Genomic DNA, 25750 nt, shown 5'->3' on the forward strand with positions numbered 1-25750 from the left:
GAACTCTCCACTCCAAAGCGACACAATATATATTCTTCTCAGCACCACATCGCACTTATTCCAAAATTGACCACATAATTAGAAGTAAAGCACTCCTCAGTAAATGTAAATGAACATAAATTATAACAAACTGTCTCTCTGACCACAGTGCAATCAAACTAGAACTCAGAATTAAGAAACACAATCAAAACTGCTCAAATACACGGAAACTGAACAACCTGCTGCTGAATGACTACAGCGTACATAATGAAATGAAGGTAGCAATAAAGATGTTCTTTAAAACCAATGAGAACAAAGATACAACATACCAGAATCTCTGGGACACATTCAAAGCAGTGTGTAGAGAGAAATTTATAGCACTAAATGCCAACAAGAGAACACAGGAAAGATCTAAAATTGACACCCTAACATCACAATTAAAAGACCTAGAGAAGCAAGAGTAAACACATTCAAAAGCTAGCAGAAGGCAAGAAATAACTAAGATCAGAGCAGAACTGAAGGAGATAGAGACACAAAAAACCCTTCAAAAAATCCATGAGTCCAGGAGCTGGTTTTTTGAAAAGATCAACAAAATGGATAGACCGCTATCAATACTAATAAAGAAGAAAAGAGAGAAGAATCAATTAGACACAATAAAAAATGATAAAGGGAATATCACCACCAACCCCACAGCAATACAAACTACCATCAGAGAATATTATAAACACTTCTACGCTAATAAACTAGAAAACCTAGAAGAAATGGATAAATTACAGGACACATACACTCTCCCAAGATTAAACCAGGAAAAAGTTGAATCCCTGAATAGATCAATAGCAGGGTCTGAAATTGAGGCAATAATTAATAGCCTAGCAAGCAAAAAAAGTCCAGGACTAGAGGGATTCACAGTCGAATTCTACCAGAGGTACAAGGAGGACAGCTACCATTCCTTCTGAAACTCTTCCAATCAATAGAAAAACAGGGAGTCCTCCCTAACTCATTTTATGAGGCCAACATTATCCTGATACCAAAGCCTGGCAGAGACACAACAAAAAAATAGAATTTTAGATCAATATCCTTGATGAATATTGATGCAAAAATCCTCAATAAAATACTGGCAAACTGAATCCAGTAGCACATCAAAAAGCTTATCCACCATGATCAAGTGGAGTTCATCCCCGGGATGCAAAGCTGGTTCAACATACACAAATCAATAAAAGTAATCCAGCTTATAAACTGAACCAAAGACAAAAATCACATGATTATCTCAATAGATGCAGAAAAGGCATTTGACAAAATTCAACAGCCTTTCATGTTAAAAACTCTCAATAAATTCAGTATTGATGAAACGTATCTCAAAATAATAAGAGCCATTTATGGCATACTCACAGCCAATATCATACTGAATGAGCAAAAACTGGAAAAATTCCCTTTGAAAACTGGCACAAGGCAGGAATGCCCTCTCTCACCACTCCTATTCAACATAGTGTTGGAAGTTCTGGTTAGGGCAATTAGGCAAGAGAATGAAATAACGGGTATTCAGTTAGGAAAAGATGAAGTCAAATTGTCCCTGTTTGCAGATGACATGATTGTATATTTAGAAAACTCCATCGTCTCAGCCCAAAATCTCCTTAAGCTGATAAGCAACTTCAGCAAAGTCTCAGGATACAAAATCAAGGTGCAAAAATCACAAGCCTTCTTATACATCAATAACACACAAACAGAGAACCAAATCATGAATGAACTCCCATTCACAATTGCTTCAAAGAGAATAAAATACCTAGGAATCCAACTTACAAGGGATGTAAAGGACCTCTTCAAGGAAAACTACAAACCACTGCTCAGTGAAATAAAGAGGACACAAACAAATGGAAGAGCATACCATGCTCATGGATAGGAAAAATCAATATCATGAAAATAGCCATACTGCTCAAAGTAATTTATAGATTCAATGCCATCCCCATTAAGCTACCAATGACTTTCTTCACAGAATTGGAAAAAACTGCTTTAAAGTTCATATGGAACCAAAAAAGACCCCACATTGCCAAGACAAGCTTAAGCCAAAAGAACAAAGCTGGAGGCATCATGCTACCTGTCTTCAAACTATACTACAAGGCTACAGTAACCAAAACATCATGGTACTAGTACCAAAACAGAGAGATAGACCAATGGAACAGAACAGAGCCCTCAGAAATAATATCACACATCTACAGCCATCTGGTCTTTGACAAACTTGACAAAAACAAGAAATGGGGAAAGGATTCCCTATTTAATAAATGGTGCTGGGAAAATTGGATAAGTAAAAAGCTGAAACGGGATCTTTTCCTTACTCTTTATACAAAAATTAATTCAAGATCAATGAGACTTAAATATTAGACCTAAAACCATAAAAGAACCTAGAAGAAAACCCAGGTAATACCATTCAGGACATAGGCATGGGCAAGGACTTCATGTTTAAAACACCAAAAGTAATGGCAACAAAAGCTAAAATTGACAAATTGGATCTAATTAAACTAAAGAGCTTCTGCACAGCAAAATAAACTACCATCAGAGTGAACAGGCAACCTACAGAATGGGAGAAAATTTTTGCAATCTACTCATCTGACAAAAGGCTAATATCCAGTACCTAAAAGAACTCAATCAAATTTACAAGAAAAAAACAAACAAACCCATCAAAAAGTGAGCAAAGGATACGAACAGACCCTTCTCAAAAGAAGACATTCATACAGCCACCAGACACATGAAAAAATGCTCATCATCACTCGCCATCAGAGACATGCAAATCAAAACCACAATGAGATACCATCTCACACCAGTTAGAATGGCAATCATTAAACCGTCAGGAAACAACAGGTGCTGGAGAGGATGTGGAGAAATAGAAAGACTTTTACACTGTTGGTGGGACTGTAAACTAGTTCAACTATTGTGGAAAACAGTGTGGCGATTCCTCAAGGATCTAGAACTAGAAACACCATTTGACCCAGCCATCCCATTGCTGGGTATATACCCAAAGTATCATAAATCATGCTGCTATACAGACACATGCACATGTATGTTTATTGCGGCACTGTTCACAATAGCAAAGACTTGGAATCAACCCAAATGTTCATCATTGACAGACTGGATTAAGGTAATGAGGTACATATACACCATGGAATACTATGCAGCCATAAAAAAGGATGAGTTTGTGTCCTTTGTAGGGACATGGATGCAGTTGGAAACCATCATTCTCAGCAAACTATCGCAAGAACAGAAAACCGAACACCGCATGTTCTCACTCATAGGTGGGAACTGAACAATGAAATCACTTGAACACAGGAAGGCGAACATCACACACCGGGGCCTGTTGTGAGGGGGGGGCATGGGGGAGGGATAGCATTAGGAGATATACCTAATGTAAATGATGAGTTAATGGGTACAGCACACCAACATGGCACATGTATACATATGTAACAAACCTGCACATTGTGCACATGTACCCTAGAACTTAAAGTATAAAAAAAAACCAAAAAACAACTGAGAGAGCATAAGTACGCTTTTCTGCCTTACCAGAAATGTTAAAAGGAGTTCTTGAAGGTGAAAGAAGAGGATGCTAATTAGTAAGATGAAGTTGTTAAAGTATAAAACTTACTGGTAAAAGTAAGTACAACATGAAATTCAAACACTCTAATACTGTAATGGTGATGGGTAAATATAGCTAGCATGAAGGTTAAAAGGCAAAGGTACTAAGAACAACTGAAGCTACAAACTTTATTAAGAGATACCAATGATTAAAAGATGCAAAGTATGTGATCAAAGACAAAACATGGAAGGAGCAGAGTAAAATTTAGAGATTTTATATGTAATCAAAATTCAGTTTCTATCAACATAAAATAGCCTTTTATAATATATGTTATGCAAGCCTAAGGATAGCCACAAAGCAAAACCTCTAATAGATACACAAAAGATTAAAAGAAAAAATCCTAAGCATATGGCTACAAAAGTCATCAAACCATGAATAAAGCAAGCAAGAGAGAAAGAAACAATGAATTTAAAAAACAACCAGAACACAATTAACGAATTGCCACTATAAATCCTTACCTACCTAAAATTACTTTACATAGGAATGGAATATATTCTATAATCAAAAGGCATAGAATGACTAAATAAATTAAAAATTAATATGCAATTATAAACTGCTTACTTAACTGTAAGGTACATTCATAGATTGCAGTGAAGGCATGGAAAAATCTATAAAAAGAAAAACTAAAAGAGAACAGGGGTAGTTATACTCATTTCAGACAAAATAGACTTATGAGAAAAATTGTATAAGGGTACAAAGAAGGTTATTATATAATGATAATAATATATAATATATATTATATATAATAATAATATAATCATTATTATATAATGATAAATTTGTCAAGATAATACAACTATTTTAAACCTATATATGCACTCAACATCAAAGCAACTAAATATATAAAGGAAACATTTAGCAATCTGAATGGAGTTGTGGACTGCCACATAGTAATAGTAGGGGATATCAATATTTTACTTTCAATATTGAGACTGATCATCCAGACAGAATATCAATAAGGAAACATTATACTTGAACAATAATTTATACCAAATAGATTGGACAGACACATAAAGAACATTCCACATAACAACAAAACACATATTCTTCTCAAATGCACACAGAATATTCTCCAGAATATATTATATGTTAGGCCACAAAACAAGTCTTATCAAATTCAAGAAGACAGAAATTATATCAAGTCACTTTTCTGACAACAAAGGTATGAAAGGAGAAATCAATAATAGGAAGAATTATGGAAAATTTTAAATTAGGTGAAAATTAGACAATACACTCTGAAACAATAATAGGGTCAAAACATTTCAAATAAATTTAAAAATATTTTGCGAAAAGGAGAATGGAAACAAAACGTAGCAAAACTTATGGGATGCAGCAAAAGTAGTTATAAGATGGACGTTTTTAGGAATAATTGCCTACATCAAGACAATGGAAAGAACTCAGATAAACAATTTACTAGTACACCTCAAAGAAGCAGAAAACCATGAACAAACTAGTCAATTCCAAAATTAGTAGAAGGATAGAAATCATAAAGATTAGAGTAAAGTAGAGCCCCCAAAGCAGTACAAAATATCAATGAAAGAATAGTTTTTTTAAGATGATAAAAAATTGACAAAGCTTTAACCAGAATAACTAAAAAAGAGAGAGATGGCTTAAAGAAACACACAATTGGAGATGAAAAAGGTGACATTACAACTGATACCACAAAAATATAAAGAATAATGAGAGACAATTATTAGCAATTATACACCAACAAATTGGATCATCTAGAAGAAATGGATACATTTCTAGACACACACAGCCTACTAAGATTAATTCAGAGGAAATAGAAAGTCTGAACAGAGTAATCATGAAGAAAGAGATTAAGTCAGTAATAAAATGTTTCCCATCAAAGAAAATCCATGACCCGATGGTTTCATTGCTGAATTGTAACAACATTTAAAAAGAGCTAATACCGACTCTTTTAAAACGACTCCAAAACTTTTAAGAGATCATTTCTCTAACTCATTGTAGTGGCCCAATATTACTCTGAAACCAAAACCAGACAAGGACACAATGCAAAAAGAAAACTACAGGCAAAATCCCCTGATGAACATAGGTACAAAATCCCTCAACATTATACTAGGAAAACAAATCCTACAGCACATTAAAAAGATAATTCACTATGATCAAGTGAGTTTAATCCAAGAAATGTAAAGGTGGTTTAACATAGGCAAATCAGTAAAGGTGATGCATCACATTAACAGAAAGGACAATAACCATACGATCATTTTAATAAAGCTCTATAGAAGTGCTAAAACTATAAAACTTCAAGAAAAATCTGTAGAACATGTACACTTCACTGCATGTATATATTATTTGCTTCTTTAAGGACTCTAAACATATTGAAATGTCGATAGTAGATTAGTTTTTGTATTGGTTGTCAATGCTTTCTGTTTTTCCTAGACTGGCAGATACTGGTAAAAATATTGAAGCTAGTGAGGAAAGGAACACCACAATTGGAGAGCAAAATACATGTATCAAATGTGGGAAGACTGGAATAAACCCTACACTATTCAAGTGAAATTGTATGTGTCAATATGACTAACTTTTCAATATAGATAAACAATAAATTAATAGATAAATAGATGATTAGGTAGATGAACAGATAGATGAATAGAGAGATAGATTAAATAAATGAATCAATGGAAATAAATATAGATACATACATAAATACACACATACACAAACATAGTAGTTATTGGCATAAACAGAGGTATAGGCACAGGAACATTTGTTGACAAGGAAAGGAATGAGAAGCACTGGTCCTCCAACAGTAATTATGACATGAAGTGCCTGATTTATGTGTGGGCGTGTGTGTGTGTTTTATACTAAAGGTAACTAATTCACATGGCACAGTTAGTATTAGGAACAATGTTTTCATTAGTTTCTAAATTACCTGCCTTATTCAGGAGCATTTGTAATAATAAATAGTTAAAGTTTTTAAGACACACATACATAATACTTTTCCAAATGAGAAATAGAATACTTTTCTGAAAACAAAATAAGAGCTTACTTGAGCAGGTCACTTCCGGATCCCACCTTCCATTTATGCAGACTGCGTGTAGGCGTTCTCCTTTTCCTCTACATCTGTACCTCATGGTAGAATTATGATCGAATTCCTTCTTGCTTGTTAAATTTTCCACAATTACAATTGAATTTGGTGATTTGCACTTCTTAAGTTGATCTGTTGCTATAAAATAAATATATTTTTATGAAAATTCAAATTATAAAAATAAAACCAACTATCACATAAAAATAGTTACAAAGTAAATAGTATTAGCATCATAAAATTATGAGTTATCATTATAAATTTCACCAAGTTATTCCTGATTACATTGCATCAAAATGCTATTATGTAAAAATATAAGCCCTGCATTCTGTCGCTGAAATGTTAGAGATATCTATCATAAGACATTTTGTTCTTTGGGAAATACAAAATATTATTGGATATTTCATTGGATGAATAAGTACGACTGGACATTTAGGACTCTTAGAATTAGGACCCAGGAAAATTTAGGAAATAACTCAGTTTTAGAGAAAAGTGAATGAGGGTCCCCAAGATCCTCCCAGTTAGTCATCAAGGAGGCAAAATGGTTTTAAAGATTGTAAATCTCAAGTCGCACTGTAAGTGAATCACCTTACCTTCTTGCTGATCAAGACATGAGACTTACAGTGTGAAGTCCATCAATGAGATTTACGTCCTGACTCAGTCTCTGACTACCTCACGTCACTTAGCTATATCACTGACATAGAGGGCCTGTGGCCCACCAACCCTGCAGCACATTAACTTATTTTGGTTGATATGGAACAAACTGAAAAATTATTGCTTTTGGAAGCTTTAAGAGAGAAAAGAATCCTATGGGAGAGTAGTAAGTAGATATTTTGTCAACTTTGTTTCTTTGCTTTTCAGTGCCAAAAAGGAGTACCATATAATAACAATAACATTTTTATTTTATATAAAACAGTTATAATTTCTCAGTAATAGTACTCATATTTAATCATATGACAATTTTTTAATATTTTAATTTTTTAAAGAAAGAGTCTTACTCTGTCGCCCAGGCTGGAATGCACAATAAAGCTCACTGCCATCTCGAACTCCTGGCCTTAAGCAATCATCCCTCCTCAGCCTCCTGAGTAGCTGGATTACAGGCATGCGCTACCACACCTAACTAATTACACAAATTTTTTTTATAGAGATGGGCTTTTGCTATATTGCCCACACCAGTCTCTAGCTCTTGGCCTCAAGCATTCTTCTTGCCTTGGCCTCCCAAAGTGTTGGGAGTATAGGCGTGAGCAACCACCCTGGCCTCACATGACAATTTTATAAGTAAAATGTTGCTTCATGCTTTTAAATATAAACAATACTGATATCAGAGGCAGAAAGAGTCATAAAATTATATTGCTAACTTTATTTTTTCTCTCTAGACACACGTTGAATTATAAACAATATGAGAAAGATTGGTTTCATTATATTGAAGACTGGACATTTTGAGCCATATCTGTAAATTTCAAAAATTCAGTTGCTAATATTGTTTTTACAATAAAAATATTAAACTTTATTAAATGTTGATTTAAGAGGTGTATTCTCACCCACACACTGAGGAAGTTGGGTCCATACTCCATGAATACACGTAATTGATCTGTGCCCAATCATTGTAAATGATTCTGAGCAAGTGAACTCCACCGAATCTCCATAGTAATAAGGAGGGGAAGAAAGCTCAGAATAGCCGTGTTCAAGTTCAGGTATATCTCCACAGGTACTCTCCTCCTCTATGTAAATTTTACAAAAAAAGTTTATTGTGAAAACATGATTTATGTGTTTTAGATACAAAATACAAAAGTTTTGACGAGTCTAAATATTAATATTTTATACATTACCGATACACACTGGCAAAGTTGTCCATGCTCCATCAACACATTGAATTTTATTAGGTCCCTTCAGTAGAAATCTAGGATTGCAATAATATTCCACCACTTCACTGTGTCTATATTCTTCTTTCGTTTTTTCCTTAACATTCCCATTGAGGAGTTCAGGAGGTGGACCACACGACTGTACTTGCTCTATAGTAGAAATACTATGTAAATAATGGTTAAATTGTCTGTTTTACAATATAAAAATTCAGTAAAATGGAAAGACTTTCTTCTTTTATTCATGTATTCTTCATTATGTAACTTATTACAGCATTGTAAACAATCAAGAATGGTGTTCATATTGTATTACTTATACTAAATTGTCATATTGAAGGTATGATAAAAGGTTAAAATATACTCAGACTTCCAGATATCTTAAAGATGCAAGAAAATCAATTAGCAAGTGTGGTTATGAAAATCATGTTAATTTTTACCTTTCACGGAAACATTTTGTCATAACATTTTGGAAAAATATCATAACTGAGGCAACATTTGATCAACATACTTTAAGTTTGACTAATCAATACAAGCAACTGAATTGAATATAAACTGCTTAAATATTGTTTAGACACACTCAGTGAAACTTAAGTTACAGCTCACACTATATAAAATGTCCAAAATGGATGCTGACATTTCAGGCAAAATGAAAATTTACAAAGAAATCCCTCCATTGTCAGCCATGCTATGGTTTAAATGTTTGTCACTTCTAACCCCATGTTGAAACTTCATCCCAAATGTTTCAGGCGGGGCCTAATGGGAGATGTTTGGGTCATGGGTATGGATCTCTCATGAACAGATGAATGCCCCCACTCAGGGAGAGTTCTCATTCTATTAGTTCCTGTAAGAGCTGGTTCTTACAAAGAGCCTGTCACTGCCCTGCTCTCTCTCTTGCTTCCTCTCTCATCATGTGTTCTCTGGACACACTGGCTCCTCTTTCCCTTCTACCAGCATTCTGTGGCTCTCACCGAATGTAGATGCCCAATCTTGAATTTTATAGTCATGAGAACAGTGAGCCAAATAAAACATTTTTATAAATCATCCAGCCTCAGTTATTCCTTTATGGAAACATAAACCTAAAGTAGACTAAGACTGACAACACCTGTGTGTCTAAGAACACTTCTAGTACACCGTTCAAGAAACAATGGAGATTAACTTAAGTAACTGAACCTTAGGTATTCAGTACCCAACACATATCCTTCACAGGCAAATCTTTGACTTAATTCATTAGACAATAGAAGCCCAAAATAAATAAAGAAAAAAATATTTGGTATTCAAAGTTCTAATTCTTATTTCAGCAATTGTAAGATAAGCATTCACCTTTACATGTTGGGAGATCAGGAGATAATCCAAAGTGGTAGCACTGAACTGAATTCGGTCCAACTCTTGTAAATCCTAGTTTGCAGGAGAATTTCAACACCTCTCCAACTTTATACTGGTCTTTCTTGGGATCAGGAAGTAAGTGTACATCTATTTTAGGAAGTTCACATTCTCTTTCTGAAAAAAGGTAAAATAATTTCATGAGAATATACAATTAATCGTTGCCAAAGTAAATTTTACATGTGCCACAATAAAGCCAGGTTGATACTGGGTATACAGAAGGGCATCAGATAAATCCTTTTCCCTGTAAAGAATGCTACATATTATGTTTTATATACTGTCTAAATTGAAATGGAACTTTATGATAAATGTTACGGTATTGAAGTGTATCTGTTCTAAAAATTAATTTGTAAATTTAACTTATTTACAATGAAATTAGTTTTAATCACCGATATTTATGAAATTTAATATTACTTTTTTTACTCAAAACATGAAATTACTCTCTCATATTAAAAAAGACTAATTTGGCCTGGCGCGGTGGCTCAAGCCTGTAATCCCAGCACTTTGGGAGGCCGAGACGGGCAGATCACGAGGTCAGGAGATCAAGACCATCCTGGCTAACACGGTGAAACCCCGTCTCTACTAAAAAATACAAAAATCTAGCCGGGCGAGGTGGCGGGCGCCTGTAGTCCCAGCTACTCGGGAGGCTGAGGCAGGAGAATGGCGTAAACCCGGGAGGCGGAGCTTGCAGGAGCTGAGATCCGGCCACTGCACTCCAGCCTGGGCGACAGAGAGAGACTCCGTTCCAAAAAAAAAAAAAAAAAAAAAAGACTAATTTACAATTTTAAAAGTGCATATAGACCAGAATTGGGGCTTTTTAAAAACAAGATGGCTGAGTAAGGAGTTTGGACACCAGTTCTTCTCAGAAAGAAGAACCAAAGTTACAGGAAAATGTTCATAACTTGAAAAATATCAAAGAGAGGGTGCAGGAGCGTCATAGAGAAATCATGGAGAAAAGCCAAAGCATGGAAAGAGATAGAAGCAAGAGCCTCAAAGGTTGACTAGGATCCTGTGGGACTTCATAGGCAATGTAGGTAGGAGTCTTTTGGACTCCCTGCAGCTCACCATGTGAATCCAAGCTGTCGAGAGCTCTTCTGCCTTCATGAACCCACACACTGGTGTGAGTGGAGATTTGGGAACTTCTTGAGGGCATTACACCAAACTGCTAGCTTGAACAGGGTCATTTGCTTTCCCCTTGGACCTAAGCTACAGTGGTAGGTTTCATGCCTGTAGTGCACTCATGTGGGGACTGTATCCTACACAGGAACCTCAGCCCTCTGATCCCATAACACCAGAGCCGCACAGATATTCCCTGGCACCTGGTTGGATGTGGCAGTCCCCCATAGCTGGTTGGACCCAAGGGAGTTACAGCATTCTCAGTAGTTTAACCATCAGGGAGTGCTATTCCTAATGGAAACTGCAACAAAGGGACACCCCTTTTGACAAAGAAGACTGTAGCATTCACTTTCCCGTGTGCAAGAGCAACCTGCTTGTGGGCTGAAAATGACTACACCACTTCTAGCAGACCCATAGACGCGGTGTTTGGCTCTGCAAGGGAGGAGTATAGATCCATCTCAGGGGCCCAGTGGTCCCAGTGCTTGGGCACAGATGTAGAGAGGGGGACATCTCCCCTCTGCCCAATTCTGTGGACATAGCTGTGGTCACTCGCAAAGGAGACTGGTGCAGACACACCAGAGGACAGACATTCTAGGTGTATTAAGGGTGGCTACATCTCCATTGGTGATGTGCCCAGTGAACCCAGGCTTGCAAGAAAGACAAGCTAGGGATATCTCACCAGGGTCTTCCCCTGACACCCCTGTCAGGGCTGGTGCTTGTGCTCATCCTTGGAGCATCCAAGGGTGAGCTTAGTGGTTCAGATCCACCCTGTTTTGTCCCCAGCTCCTCAGACCATTGTACCTTTCATAGATCAGTCCATTCCCTGGGGCAACAGAGAGTTTCTCCCATAAACAATGACAAACACAGGCTCAACTGCTTCTGCTGCAGCTGGCTCTTGCCTGTCCACGCCACCTACTGTCCTGAATGTTAAACTGCACAGCCCAATGCAAAATGCTGACACTAGGGCATGATGCTGGAGAACGAAGTTAGTTTTCTGCGAAGTCTTCCATACCAGCCCTTCAGGAGGCAGTAAGCCTCGTCATGCACCCAGTACATAACTACTACAACCAGCAATTAAGAAAACCATCACACAAAAATTGTCGCTAACCAATGTACTCATACAGCGTCTTTACCATGGAAAGAACCCAGAACCTAAACCAAATAACTCTATACAACATACATCATAGTCATATTCTCAAAGGGAAAAACAAATCCTATCTATTGGAAACTACAGTCAAAAATAAGAAGAGATAGTTCATCTGGATGAGAAGAAACCATTGAAACATTTCTGGAAGTATGATTTAAAAGAGCATATTACAACACTCCCAAAGGATCACACTAACTCTTCAGCAATAAGTCCTAACCAAAATACAATCTTTGAAATATCAGATAAAGAATTTAAAACATTTATTTTAAAGTAGCTAAATGGAGTCCAAGAGAAAGTTGAAAAGCAACACAAAGAAATTAGAAAAGAAACTCAGGATATGACTGAAAAATGCACCAAAATATGTTTTAAAAAACAAACAGAACTTATGGTAATGAAAAATTCATTGAAGAATTACAATATATAGTTGAAAGATTTAATTACAGATTATATCAAGCAGAAAAACTTGTTCTCAGAGCTTGAAGACAGGTCTTTCAAATTAACCCTGTCAGACAAAAATAAAGAGCAAATAGCTTTTTTTTAATGAGCAAAGGTTTTGAGAAAAATGGTGTTCTAAAAAAAAGAGAAAACTTAAGAGTTATAGGTATTCTTGAGGGAGAAGAAAGAGCTAAAAGTCAGAAAACCTTTCTGAGGAAAATTTGTCTCCTCTTGCCTTCTTGGTAGAGATATAGATGTTTGTACACTAGAGGTTCAGATAACACCAGGAAGATACATTGTGAGATGAACTTCTACAAACATATAGTCATCAGGCTATCTAAAGTCAATGTGAATGGGAAAAATTATAGAATCAGCAAGAGAACACATCTAATCAACTATAAAGAAAATCTCATAAGACTAACAGTGGACTTCTCAGCAGAAACTTTACAAGCCAGAAGAGATTGGTGTCCTATTTTCAGAGTTCTTTTCAGAAAGATTATTTCATATTTCTTGAAAAAACACCTATTAGAGTTATATTTTGTATTTTGCTAAACTAAGCTTCATAAATGAGGAATACATAAAATCTTTCCAAGACAAGCTAATACTAAGGGAATTCATCACCAGTAGAAATCCACTTTAGGAATTCACCCCACAATAAATGATCCAGGTTGTTCTGAACATGAAATCAGATGGTCAATACTCACCATCATAAAGACATGCAAAAGTACAAAACTCACAGGTCTTATTAAATAATTACACAGTTGAGACTACAAACCAGCTAGGTAACAACTAACATAATGACAAGAACAAAACCTCACATGACAATATTAACTTCTAACATAAATAGATTAAATGTTCCATTTAAAAGATACAGATTTGTGGGCCAAATTTAGAAAACAGAAACCAACCACATGCTGCTCACAAGAAACCCACCTAACTGGGAGAAACTTATACAAACTCATGATAAATTTACGGAAACAGGTATTTTGAACAACAGAAACAAAAAGTATTTGGTATAGTTATATTTATATATAAAAAAGACTTTAAATCAACATCAGAAAAAAAGAGAGTGAAAATCATTATATCATGATAAAGGAAGCAAGAAGATATAATAATTCTAAATATATACGCACTCAAAACTTCAGCACCCATATTCATAAAGGAAATGCTACTAGAGCTAAGTGGAAAGATAAATGGCAATATAATGAGGGCGAGCAAACTCCACATGCCCAATGACTGTACTAGCCAGATTTTCTGGAAAAAAAATAAACAAAGAAACCTTATACTTACATTGGACTCTAAAACAAATGGACTTTGCAGGTATTTAAATGACATTCCACCCAGCAACCTCAGAATATATGTTCTTCACACCTGTGCATGGAACATTCTCCAAAATAGACCATATGCTAGGCTACAGCCACAAAGCAAGTTTCAAAAAACTTTAAAGCTTAGAAATAATATCAAGTATCTTATCAGAACATGGTGAAATATAACTAGAAATTAATGTCATAAATAATTTTCAAAACTATCCATATACATGAAAAGTAAATGACTTACTTCTGAGTGATTTTTGAGTCAGTGATAAAATTAAGATGGAAATAAAAAAAATTAAAACAAATGAAAATACAGACATAGCATATGAAAACCTCTAGGATATGGCAAAAGCAGTGCTAATAGGAATGTTTACAGTGTGAAATGCCTGCATAAAAAGATAGAAAAGTCATAAATTAACCTAACCTTGCACCTAAAGAAACTAGAGAAAACAGAACAACTAAACCCAAAACTAGCAGAAGAAAACAAATTTTAAAAAATCATAGAAGAACTAAGTAAAATTGGGACCAAATAAACAATAGAAGATCAAAAAACACAAAGTTAGTTTTCTGAGAAGATAAACAAGATTAATAGACCACTAGCAAGACTAATCGGGAGAAGAAGAAAAAAGGTTACAATAAACACAAGTACTTTGCTTGTGGCCACACAAGTAGAAATAAAAAATAGAAACGTTGCAATTGATACCACAGAAATAAAAAAATCACCAGAGAATATAGAGAAAATGAATAAATTGATTAGCAACATACAACCTTCAAAATTGAACAAGGAAGGAATAGAAATACTGAACAGATCAATACCACCAATAACAAGCAGTGAGATTTAATCTGTCATAAAATCTCTACCAGTTAAAAAAATATAAAAGCCCAGTGCCAGAAGGATAAACGGCCAATTTCTACCAGACATACAAAGGAGAATCAATACCAATCCACTGAAACTGCTCCAAAAACATCAAGGAAGAGAAAATCTTCTCTAACTCATTCTGTAAAGCCGGCCATCGACAACAGAACAAATAAACTAGTGGCCAGTATCCCCATTGAGAATACCTGCTAAATCCTAAACGAATACTAGAAAATTTAATCCAACAGCATATCAAAGTGATGATACATCACAATTAAGTGGTTTTTATTTCAGGGATGCAAAATTGGTTCAATATAAGGTAAATCAATAAATGTGACTTGCCATATAAACAGAATTTTTTTAAAAATTAGATTATTATTTCGATAGATGTGGAAAAAAATTTGATAAAATTCAGTATTACTTCTTAATGAATATAGTCAAGACACTAGTCATGGAAAGAACATATCTCAAAATAAAAGCCATATATCACAAAAACCTACAGCCGACATTATACTAAATGGAAAAAGTTGAAAGTGTTCCCCCATAAGAACTAGAATAGGATAACAAGGCCCAGTTTCTCTGCTTTTACTCAACATAGTGCTGGAAGTCCTAGCCAGAGTAATCAGGCAAGAGAAAGGAATACAAGGCATCCATATGGAAAATGAGGAAGTCAAATTCTCTCTGTTCACTGATGATATGATCTTATACCTAGAAAATCCTAAAGACTCCTCTAAAAATTCCTAAATTATGTAAATGAATTTAGTAAAATTTCAGAATACAAAATTGATGTACAAAAATTGGTAGCATTTCTGTACATCAATAATGGCCAACCTGAGAACCAAATCAGAACTCAATCATCTCATTTCCAGTAACCATAAAACAAATTAAATACCTAAGAATGCAATTAACCATGAGAGTGAGAGATCCCTGCAAGGAAAACTACAAACACTGATGAAAGAAACTGTAGAGGAGACAAAAATATGGGAAAACATCCCATGATCATGGAATGGAAGAATCACGTTATTAAAATGGCAATACTGCCCAACACCATCTATGCATCCAACGCAATTCCAAAGAAAATGGCAACATCGATTTTCACTTAATTCAGAAAAAACTGCTCTAAAATTCATATGAAACCCTAAAGATCCCAAGTAGCTAAAGAAATTCTAAGCAAGGGCATCACGTTACCTGACTTCAAATTATACTACAAGCCTGCAGTGACCAAAACATCATGGTACTGGTATAAAAATGGACACACAGAAAAATGGAACAGAATAGAGAATTCAGAAATAAAATCACAACTTACAACCAACTGAACTTCAACAAAGTAGTCAAGAACATACACTGAGGAAAAGAGGCACTATTCAGTAAATGGTGATAAGAAATTTGGATAGCCACATGCAAAAGAATGAAACTGGACTCCTATCTCTTGCCACATAAAACAATTAATCTCAAATGGATTAAATAATTTAATGTAAAACCTGAAACTATGAAAATCATGCAAGAAACCTAGGGTAAACTCTTCCGGACATTGGATTAGGCAAAGAATTTACAATTAGGACTTCTAAAGGAAATGCAATAAAATCAAGTACAGACAAATACATCTGAATTAAACTAAAAATCTTTTGCACAGCAAAAGAAGTAATAAACAGAGTAAACAGACAACCTCAGAATGGAAGAAAATATTTGCACACTATGAATCTGAAAAAGAACTGATATTCAGAATCTACAAAAAACTGAAACAACTTAACAAGAAAAAAATCAGGTAATCCCATGAAACAGTGGGCAAAGGATATGAAGAGACATTTTGCAAAAGAAGACATAAAAATGACCAAGAAACATGAAAAAAACGCAATATCACTAATCATCAGAGAAATGCAAATTTAAAAATGATTATCATCTTATATTAGACACAATGGCCACTGTGAAATACTCAAAAAATATTAAATGTTGGTGACAGTGAGAAGAAAGAAGAATGCTTATACGCTGTTCGTAGCTATATAAATTAGTACAACCTCTATGGAAAACAGAACAGACATTTCTCAAAGAACTAAAAACAGAACTACGATTTCATCCAGCAATCTCACCGTGTATCTACCCAAAGGAAATAAATTATCATATCAAAATGATAGCCGGACTCATACGTTTATAGCTTCACTACTCACAGCAACAATTATATGGAATCAAACTAATGGTCCATCAACAGATGATTGGATAAAGAATATGTGGGGGGTGTGTGTGTATATATATATATACACACACACACACACACACATATATATACACACACACGTGTGTGTGTATATATATATACACACACGTATATATATATGCCATAGAATATTACACAACTTAAAAAAAAAAGGAAAAGAAAAGAAAAAATCATGCCTTCAGAAGCAACATGTATAAAACTAGAGGCCATTATTTTAGGTGAAATAATTCAGATTCAGAAAGTAAAATCCTGTGTATTGTCACTTATAAATGGGAGCTAAATAAAGTGCACATAATGGAGACTGCTGAATAATAGACATTGGAGACTCAGAAAGGTGGCAAGATAGCAGGAGGGTGAGGAATAAGAAATTACCTAATGGCCCCATGTTCACTATTCGAGTGATGAATACACTAAAAGTACAGACTTCACCGCTATGCAATACATCCATGCAACAAAACTGCATTTGGACCCTCTAAATGTATAAAACATAGAAATTAAAATTTAAAAAAGAAAAGAATGCATCATAAAACACCATGGGAATATCTTAAGAAGTTAAATTTATAATAGAACTGGAGAGGATCCTGAGAATAATGATGATATAGTATCTGTCATTGCAGAGTCAAGGATACCTTTATTTAACTGAAATTAAACCACCTTCAAATAATTCCTGGTCTCGTCATGTGTATAATTCTTGGTGATTGACATATACATCACAAAAAGGTAAATTATCATCAAAGATTTATTAGTGAAGATGTATGCACTAAGAAATTAATTAAAATTGGTATTTTTGTTTACTGTAATCAAGGAAAAAGAACCCAAAATAGCATTTCTAATATATTTTAAGTTAGAAAAACATAAAAATCACATAATTAATATATTACAAATAAAGAAAACAAACTAAGATATATTTTCAAGGTCACATGGAAAGGCAAATTCTAGGTATCCTGAATATTTATGCTAACATATAACAATTTTGGGCTGGGCGCAATGGCTCACACCTGTAATCCCACCAGTTTGGGAGGCTGAGGCAGGCAAATCACAAGGTCAGGAGATCGAGACCATCCTGGCTAACACAGTGAAACCCTGTCTTTACTAAAAATACAAAAAATTAGCCGGGTGTGGTGGTGGGCGCCTGTAGTCCCAGCTACTGGGGAGATTGAGGTAGGAGAATGGCGTGAACCCAGGAGGCGGAGGTTGCAGTGAGCCGAGATTGTGCCACTGCACTCCAGCCTGGGTGATAGAGCAAGACTCCATCTCAAAAAAATAAAAATAAAACAAAGTAATACTTTTGTTATATCTACTATTTATATCAATATTTAATAAATTTGATAATTATTCTGATTCAAATAAGAAATGTGTGAAATTATCTCTTACATGTTTATAATTTTTAAAAACCAGCAACATTACCAAATATTATCCAAAATATTGTTTTTCTTATTCAGAATCCTCCTTTCTTGCTTACTTAGAAAAGTACAAGCTAGAATTCAAAAATTAGAATCATACTAAAAAGAAAATTACATCATAATCTCAATTATTACTATATAATTACAAAATTAGATTTAAACCTATTCTTAAAAGTAATGTTACAAAATAATAACTACAGAAATTTGCTTTTGTGTTTGTTTTAATGAGTTTTGCAGATTATTTCAGAAAATCACACTTGAATGAGAATTACCGGGATTTCTCTCCTAAAAGTGTATACCAATCTTCTACATAGCAATTCTTTTATTTGTATGGGTGTTTATTCACATTTTTTGGTGTTAATTTTATATAAATTCTCTCTGTAATAATACTGTGAAAAGCATTATCTTAAAAAGAAAATGTAAGATCTTGATTATTGGGTATTATTCAATTGCTGTATTTATATAGAGGTAATAACTTAGGAAACGTGATTTAGAGAAGAATGTGAATGGACACTCCCTGAATTAGAAATATTTTTCTTCATCTAAAACTCAAAACCCTAAGTCCTAGTACTGGATATGTGAAATATTAGTATGAATTTTTAACTCTGAGGTATATACTCCTTGAAGATTATAAAACTTATTTAGCTTAAGTGCTCTGTAATAACAATTCTGTGGAAAATTTTTAACAAAGAGAGACCTCCTAGGACAGTTGAAATGCACTCAGATGTCTGTCAATCTGTATGCAGTTTTCTGTTACATGGCTGAGAGAAGAATATTTGAAACGAATACTAAGCTGGCATTTCTTCATTTAATGTTTGGAGGCTTGTACTACACTAGCAAATTCCTAGTTATGTGTTCAAATGATCCTAAGTCTTTGTACAGTTTGCAATAGAAAGCCATTTTCTACATCAGCTTCTACTGCTATGTCCGCCACTCCAACTTTCTCTCCTTTAGGTTTTCATTTCATGTCTGGTGATTGGAAAGACTATTCAAATAATATATTCGTGATTTTGTGTTCTTTTCTGAAGAAGACCCCTCAAAATTGTAAAAGCTTCTGGCTTCATAAAACCTAAATTTACCTATCATAACAGAAAAGAAATTTATGATTCTCTTAAATTAAGCCTTCCCCTCTCAATTAGAATAAAATTCAAACTCTTTATGATCCACGCCTACTCTTCCAGTGTTATCAAATATCTCTCTCCTCCACTAAATCCAGGATTCAGATTTTACAATCTTTGAATTTTATTAAAAAGGTAAAGTTCTTTCCTGCCTCAGCTGTTGCACATACCCTTCTCACTAAATGAATGGCTTTCAACCATTCTTTGCATAGATGACTTCCTATGTAAAACAGATCTCCAGTTCCTTTCATACTATTTTCTATCTCAATCATGGGATTTTCTATTTCTCTGAACCCAGTGCTCTATAAAATATATTTTAAATATTTTTATTACTTGGATATTTGGCTTATTTTGTTTTGTTTTGTTTTCCACTCTCTTATATTAGAAAAAAATCTCTGGACAGGTAGACCTGTGCTTGTGTTTTCACCATTTTCTACTGTCCTATGATAGGCATTTACATCTGCAATGACTCAAATTTAACTGGGCCTTTGACACTGTCGTTCATCCATAATTTACTCATTCTCTTTCTCAGCTGCGACTATTTCAAAACTTTTCTATTCTGCCTAGTACTCCTCCTCCTCCTTCACCCACACACTATTCAATCTCAGATGACCATGTCTCATACTTCAAAACAGAATCCATCAGCTTCTACCATTTTCCAACCTTCCTGCTCATTTTCCTTCCCATCTCCTGTCACAAAGTTGTAAGCAGTCCTGTGGCCACCTGTCACAAGGTTGTAAGCAGTCCTGTTGCCACCAAAGTACAATACCTCCACAGTAGCTCTGAATCCCTTCCCCTTGAATTTTCTCAGGGCAACTGTGTAAGTCATGTGTTCAGCCTTTGCAGCTTCCCTTCTGTTGTGTCTGCTCTGGTGTCTTCCATCTTTTTTTTTTTTTTTTTTTTTTAATCTTCCTTCAGTGCACAACTTTCCTCAAGCTATATTCTGAATTTCCTATTTGATGAACAGCCAGAATCTTGAAAGAGTTATGTCCGTAGTCTGTATTAAATATCTTGCTGATTATTTTTATTGACAGATCCTACTTAGGATCTGTCTTTTCTACTCTATTAAAAACCATTTTTTTTACACTTGCTGTTGGCCTGTACCTTACCTAATCCATCACAATTTCTGAACAGAACATAATAACTAAATTAGAAATATTTATCACTTTGATAGTGATAAGGTAATTAAATTACAACTTCCTTGACTTTATTATACAAGACACTATGGCAATAAATATTTATACATATTTTAGTCTGCTAACCAAACAATCCTTTGAAATATTAGAACTGTTTGTAAATATTGTGACATTTTACCAATAAGAAAGAGTCAACAAAGCTTCAAATAGACTTGCTGTGTTGACGAAAGATACAGGCTTAGCAAGTAGTGGAAGTAGAATTCAGACAGGATGACCTCTTAAGCAATCTGTTATACTCCCTTTTCATTAATAATTCCTTCTTTTTATGTCTATGGCAACATTCACATTCTAGATTTTTTCTCCTGTTTCTCTGGGTACTTCCCCTTTTTTTCCATTTTCTTTACTGTTTATTCTTCTTCTGCCTTATTTTGAAATGTTGTAATGTTTCAGGGCTGCATCTTGAGCTCTTCGCTCTTATCATTCCATATTCTTATCCAATTTAGTGTCATCATTTATATGATAATACTCCGAAATGCATATCTTCTCGCTAGATGCATATCCAACTCCACAGTTCACATATCCAGTTTTGATTTTCCATTGGCAACTGAACCATAATGTGACCAAGTCAAAAGTTGCAACAGCCCTCTCAAAATGCTTTCTCTCCAGTCAGTACAATTTTCCAAAATGGTATTCCCATTTACCTACATACTTGTGAGAAAACAATTAAAAACAAACACATGAGTCCCTTGATCTCACTCTTTTTCACACCCAACGTTTAGTAACATCACCTGTGCTTTCCAACACCAAAATGTTTTCCAAATCAGCCTTCCACTCTGCACCTCTTCTATCATCACTCGCTCTCAGTCCCCACACTTTCTCATTCTACCTGGACTCACTGTGTCACCTCTTGCCTACAAAAAGTACAGCATCCAGGAAAACAATTCAACAAAATTAGAAATCAAATTATACCATTCCTTTTCTTAAAACTATTTTATGGGCTTTCATCAGTCATAAAATGAATCCAAATGATAGGATGCCCTGAGCTGATCTGGACAATTGTTTCCTTGCCTCCCATCTAGCCTCAGCAGGCTAGACTCTGCTTTACCACCTTGAAATACATTGTTTTGTTTTTACAGCTTTGCACGTATTTTTCTTTGCCTTGGAACACTCTATATATACACTTGTTTTCCCACAGAGTAGATCCTTCTTCTAACCCTGAAAAATAGATGGCTGATTAGAAAACATAAATGAGATTCATGTAATAGTCCTCAGAACTTGTTAAAGTTAGAAAATAAAGAACTACGCTCAGAAAGTACAGAACTTAACACAAAAGATAGTAGATGTAAAATAGAAATTAAAAAACAAATTAGCTGAAGAAATTGTAACAAATTATAATTTTGGTAATGAGTGCTAGGTTCTAAATAATTTGAAAGCTTTTATTTAGGGTAACAAAAGCAATTGTACTATAATCACAAATTTGGAAGGTAGGTGGCCCATAGGAAACATTAATTTAATGCACTATTTTAGAAATAGTTTCAAAACCCCCCTTCTTTTCCCAGTTTATGTTAAATCAGGAGATACCTTGATTTTAGTCAACATTCCTTAAGAATTTCTCTATATAATTCAAATTTTAAAAATTGGAACACAGATTTATTTTCATTTTGAAAAATGAATTTCTGAAAAACCAGTACTTACCATAACATACGGGTAAATCAGACCAACCATTGTCACCGCACACTATGGAGCCAGTGGTGCTTCCAGTATTACTTTCATAACCATCATGGCATTCATAGTCCAATGTGTCATTCAGCTTAAACCATGTGATGTTATTTTTAGCTCTGGCATTCTCAAATACTGGCATATCACAAGATTCTAGTCCATAAAAAATTTAGAATATTATTTCTAATGTCATATGATAAACAACCTGAGTATTTCCCATTCTAAGAATAAAAAGCTTTATTGATTAGATACACTAATAAATAAGTACTGTACAAAAATAACCTGTGACTGGTGAGAATTTATTGTCCTAAAGTAGTTGCCAAAAGTGAAAGTATATGCTTCTACACAGCATTTTTTTCATTGCTTAAGCCCCAAAATCTATTTTAGGAACGTTTTTCTTAATTCATTTATATAAAGCATTTATGACAATGCTAGTAATAAAACAAGTCACTACAGGTGTATATTACTTTTTTAAAGAAAATCATAACAGAATTTTGTAAATTAAGAGTCCAGACTAATCTGTAGTTAAGACATATGTAAAAAGGAAAAAAAAGATTGAAAAGATGAATTCGCATGTTATACAAGACATTTTCTCTTTCATAATAAGAAAATCTTAAAAGAATAATTAAAAATTTAGTATAGGCCGGGCGCAGTGGCTCAAGCCTGTAATCCCAGCACTTTGGGAGGCCGAGACGGGCGGATCTCGAGGTCAGGAGATCGAGACCATTCCGGCTAACACGGTGAAACCGCGTCTCTACTAAAAAATACAAAAAAACTAGCCGGGCGAGGTGGCGGGAGCCTGTAGTTCCAGCTACTCGGGAGGCTGAGGCAGGAGAATGGCGTAAACCCGGGAGGCGGAGCTTGCAGTGAGCTGAGATCCGGCCACTGCACTCCAGCCTAGGCGACAGAGCGAGACTCCGTCTCAAAAAACAAAACAAAAAAGTATAAAATCAGTTTTTTATTAGGAGCAACATTTTTTTGTAAACTAGACCTCATATTAAGCATAGACATTAAAAAAAATGAAAACAGTGTACATGAATAACCTAGATACTCACTTTACTTAACATGAATATATTAAACATTACTTCAAATATATTACTGAGAGGCGGGCAGATGATTTGAGTTTAGGAGTTCGAGACCAGCCTGGTAATATGGCAAAAGCCTGTCTCTACTAAAAATACAAAAATTAGGTGAGCATGATGGCAGGTGCCTGTAATCCCAGCTATTCAGGAGGCTGAGGTGGGAGAATCGCTTGAACACGGAAAACGGAGGTTACAGTGAGCCAAGATCGCGCCACTGCACTCCAACCTGGATGACGACAGAGTGAGACTCCATCTCTTTCTCTCTCTCTCTCTCTTTCTCTCTCTCTCTCTCTCTCTCTCCACACACACACACACACACACATGCACACACACACTCATACATATATAAATGTAACTGAGTGGTTTTGCAAAAAAATAAGACAAACTGAGCCAGTTGTTCCTAGAAAATCTTCATAAATATCTACATACTGTGGTAGGAAAATCATGCAATAGAGCAGAAATTGGTACCATCTAGGAATATTTTGTCTCTCTACTACCTATATATTTGCAAAAATTTTCTAAGGGGGAAGATATTCAGAATTGGACATCTCCTACAGTGCCAAATCTACACATTATAGAGTTTAAATTATTTTGATATTATGCGCTATGCACCTATATCTTCATTAAAAACATTACTTTTATATCTAGGAGCAAAGACTTTGATATAAAAGGCTAATCACATAAAACAGGTATATATAACAGTCATCAAGGTCTCAGCTAAAGCACAATCAGTTTAAACCAGAATACACATAAAGCTCCCTAACTTGTTTAACACAGAATGCTTTAGAGTAGGAAAAGCCTGAATGGAAAGACAGACTAATATTTGAGTAATTAATATGAAAAGAAAAAAATGATGTCTGCTATGTTCCTCTAGGTTTCTTTTTCTTATCTTTTCAAATGAATTTATATCAGACCCCAAAAGAGACTAAAGTTAGTAAACTTTTGTGTATCATCTGGATAATCAATACAAATGTAATAAATTACTTACTAATGCACGTGGGTTGAGCTGACCATCCATTTTTCCGACATGTAATTGATCCTGATGTTTCACCATCTGCTGTTATGTATCCTAGTTTGCACTGATATTTTGCTTGTTTATTTAAGGCATATGTATACTGAGATTCAGAAATAAACCCATTCTTAATATCTATACTTGATTTGGAACATGTTTCTAAAAGGGAAGAGAATAAGAAAAAGACAACCATATGTCCGATAACATTTTATGAGAACTTAAATAATATGTGAATATAAAAAATAGTAAGTCATTTGTAACTGAAAACCTGGGTAATAATAAGCATTCAAATACTTAAGGAAAATAAGTTCTGAGTTGCCAAAGATATTATATCAATACTCTTCATCATTTTTTAAAACAAGACTCTATTTAAGATATCTATAATTCTTTCTAAGAAATTATTGGAAATCTGTTGTCTAATGGATTTGGAATTCTCCAGCATGTCAGAAGTCAATAGACAATGAGTATTATTTCTGAGGACTCTTTAATCTTGCCTATTTTAGATCTTTTAGGCAATTCCAAAATTCACTTAGCCAATTGGAGTATCTGAGATCCTGTGATGATGTTAGAAAATCTGCCAAAATAACTGTCATAGCCTTTGGCTCCAAGAATTTGAAATGCCATTCTTACTGTGTGCTTCAAAGTAAATGGACATGCGGAGTTCAAAGAAGATGAGAGACAGTAACAGATTTATTTATCTTGAAAGGCCAAAATGATGATTCCTCAAATTATGTAGAACTTAACTTGAAAGAGTGGAAGTCACTGTTTCTGTAAATGGATGACAGAAATTACTGTCAGTTACTAGGTTGCTTCCCGGAACTCAGCTTCATTTATAAATAACACAGGGATAAGGAGAAAATCAGAAGAGGAAACATTAAATATTTTGAATTGAATGATAATAAGAATATATTAAATAAAACGTGGTGAGATGACACTCAAATAGTGCTCAGAGGGAAATTTATCATTACATAGCTCTAAAAGAAAATAACAAAAACTGAAAATAAATTATGATTTATAATAAATTATAACAAAGAAAACAAAATCCAGCATGACTACAAATTTTAAAACAAATCCAAATATGAGCATAAATCAAACAGAAATCAAACAGTAGACACAATTTAAAAAGGTAAAAGGCCAGGCAAGAATAATCAAGTAAAACAGAGTTCCAGACACAAATAAAGAAATGGAACCAAATAGATGAAAATAACATTTTCAGACATTGGAAAATGGGAAGCACCTAATTCCAGAGAAAAAGTGACAATGAGATGAGTTCCATCATCAAAGTGACTTTATGCTGGGAGAAATTTTCCAA

General features: G+C 34.6%; 1 protein-coding gene across 2 annotated transcripts in view; it reads right to left on the reverse strand.

Moving 5' to 3' along the window:
* Positions 1-25750, reverse strand: part of CFH (complement factor H) — a 363204-nt gene that overhangs the window by 266373 nt on the left and 71081 nt on the right. For both annotated transcript variants that reach the window (XM_025363804.1, XM_025363724.1), the window contains exons 10-15: positions 24415-24597; positions 22321-22497; positions 9830-10006; positions 8480-8662; positions 8192-8371; positions 6615-6791 (exon numbers count right to left, since the gene is read on the reverse strand). In XM_025363804.1, the coding sequence (XP_025219589.1) occupies positions 6615-6791; positions 8192-8371; positions 8480-8662; positions 9830-10006; positions 22321-22497; positions 24415-24597 (1077 nt within the window). The remainder of the gene's footprint in view (positions 1-6614; positions 6792-8191; positions 8372-8479; positions 8663-9829; positions 10007-22320; positions 22498-24414; positions 24598-25750) is intronic.

This window comes from Theropithecus gelada, chromosome 1 (assembly GCF_003255815.1).
Source record: "Theropithecus gelada isolate Dixy chromosome 1, Tgel_1.0, whole genome shotgun sequence".
Taxonomy (NCBI): domain Eukaryota; kingdom Metazoa; phylum Chordata; class Mammalia; order Primates; family Cercopithecidae; genus Theropithecus; species Theropithecus gelada.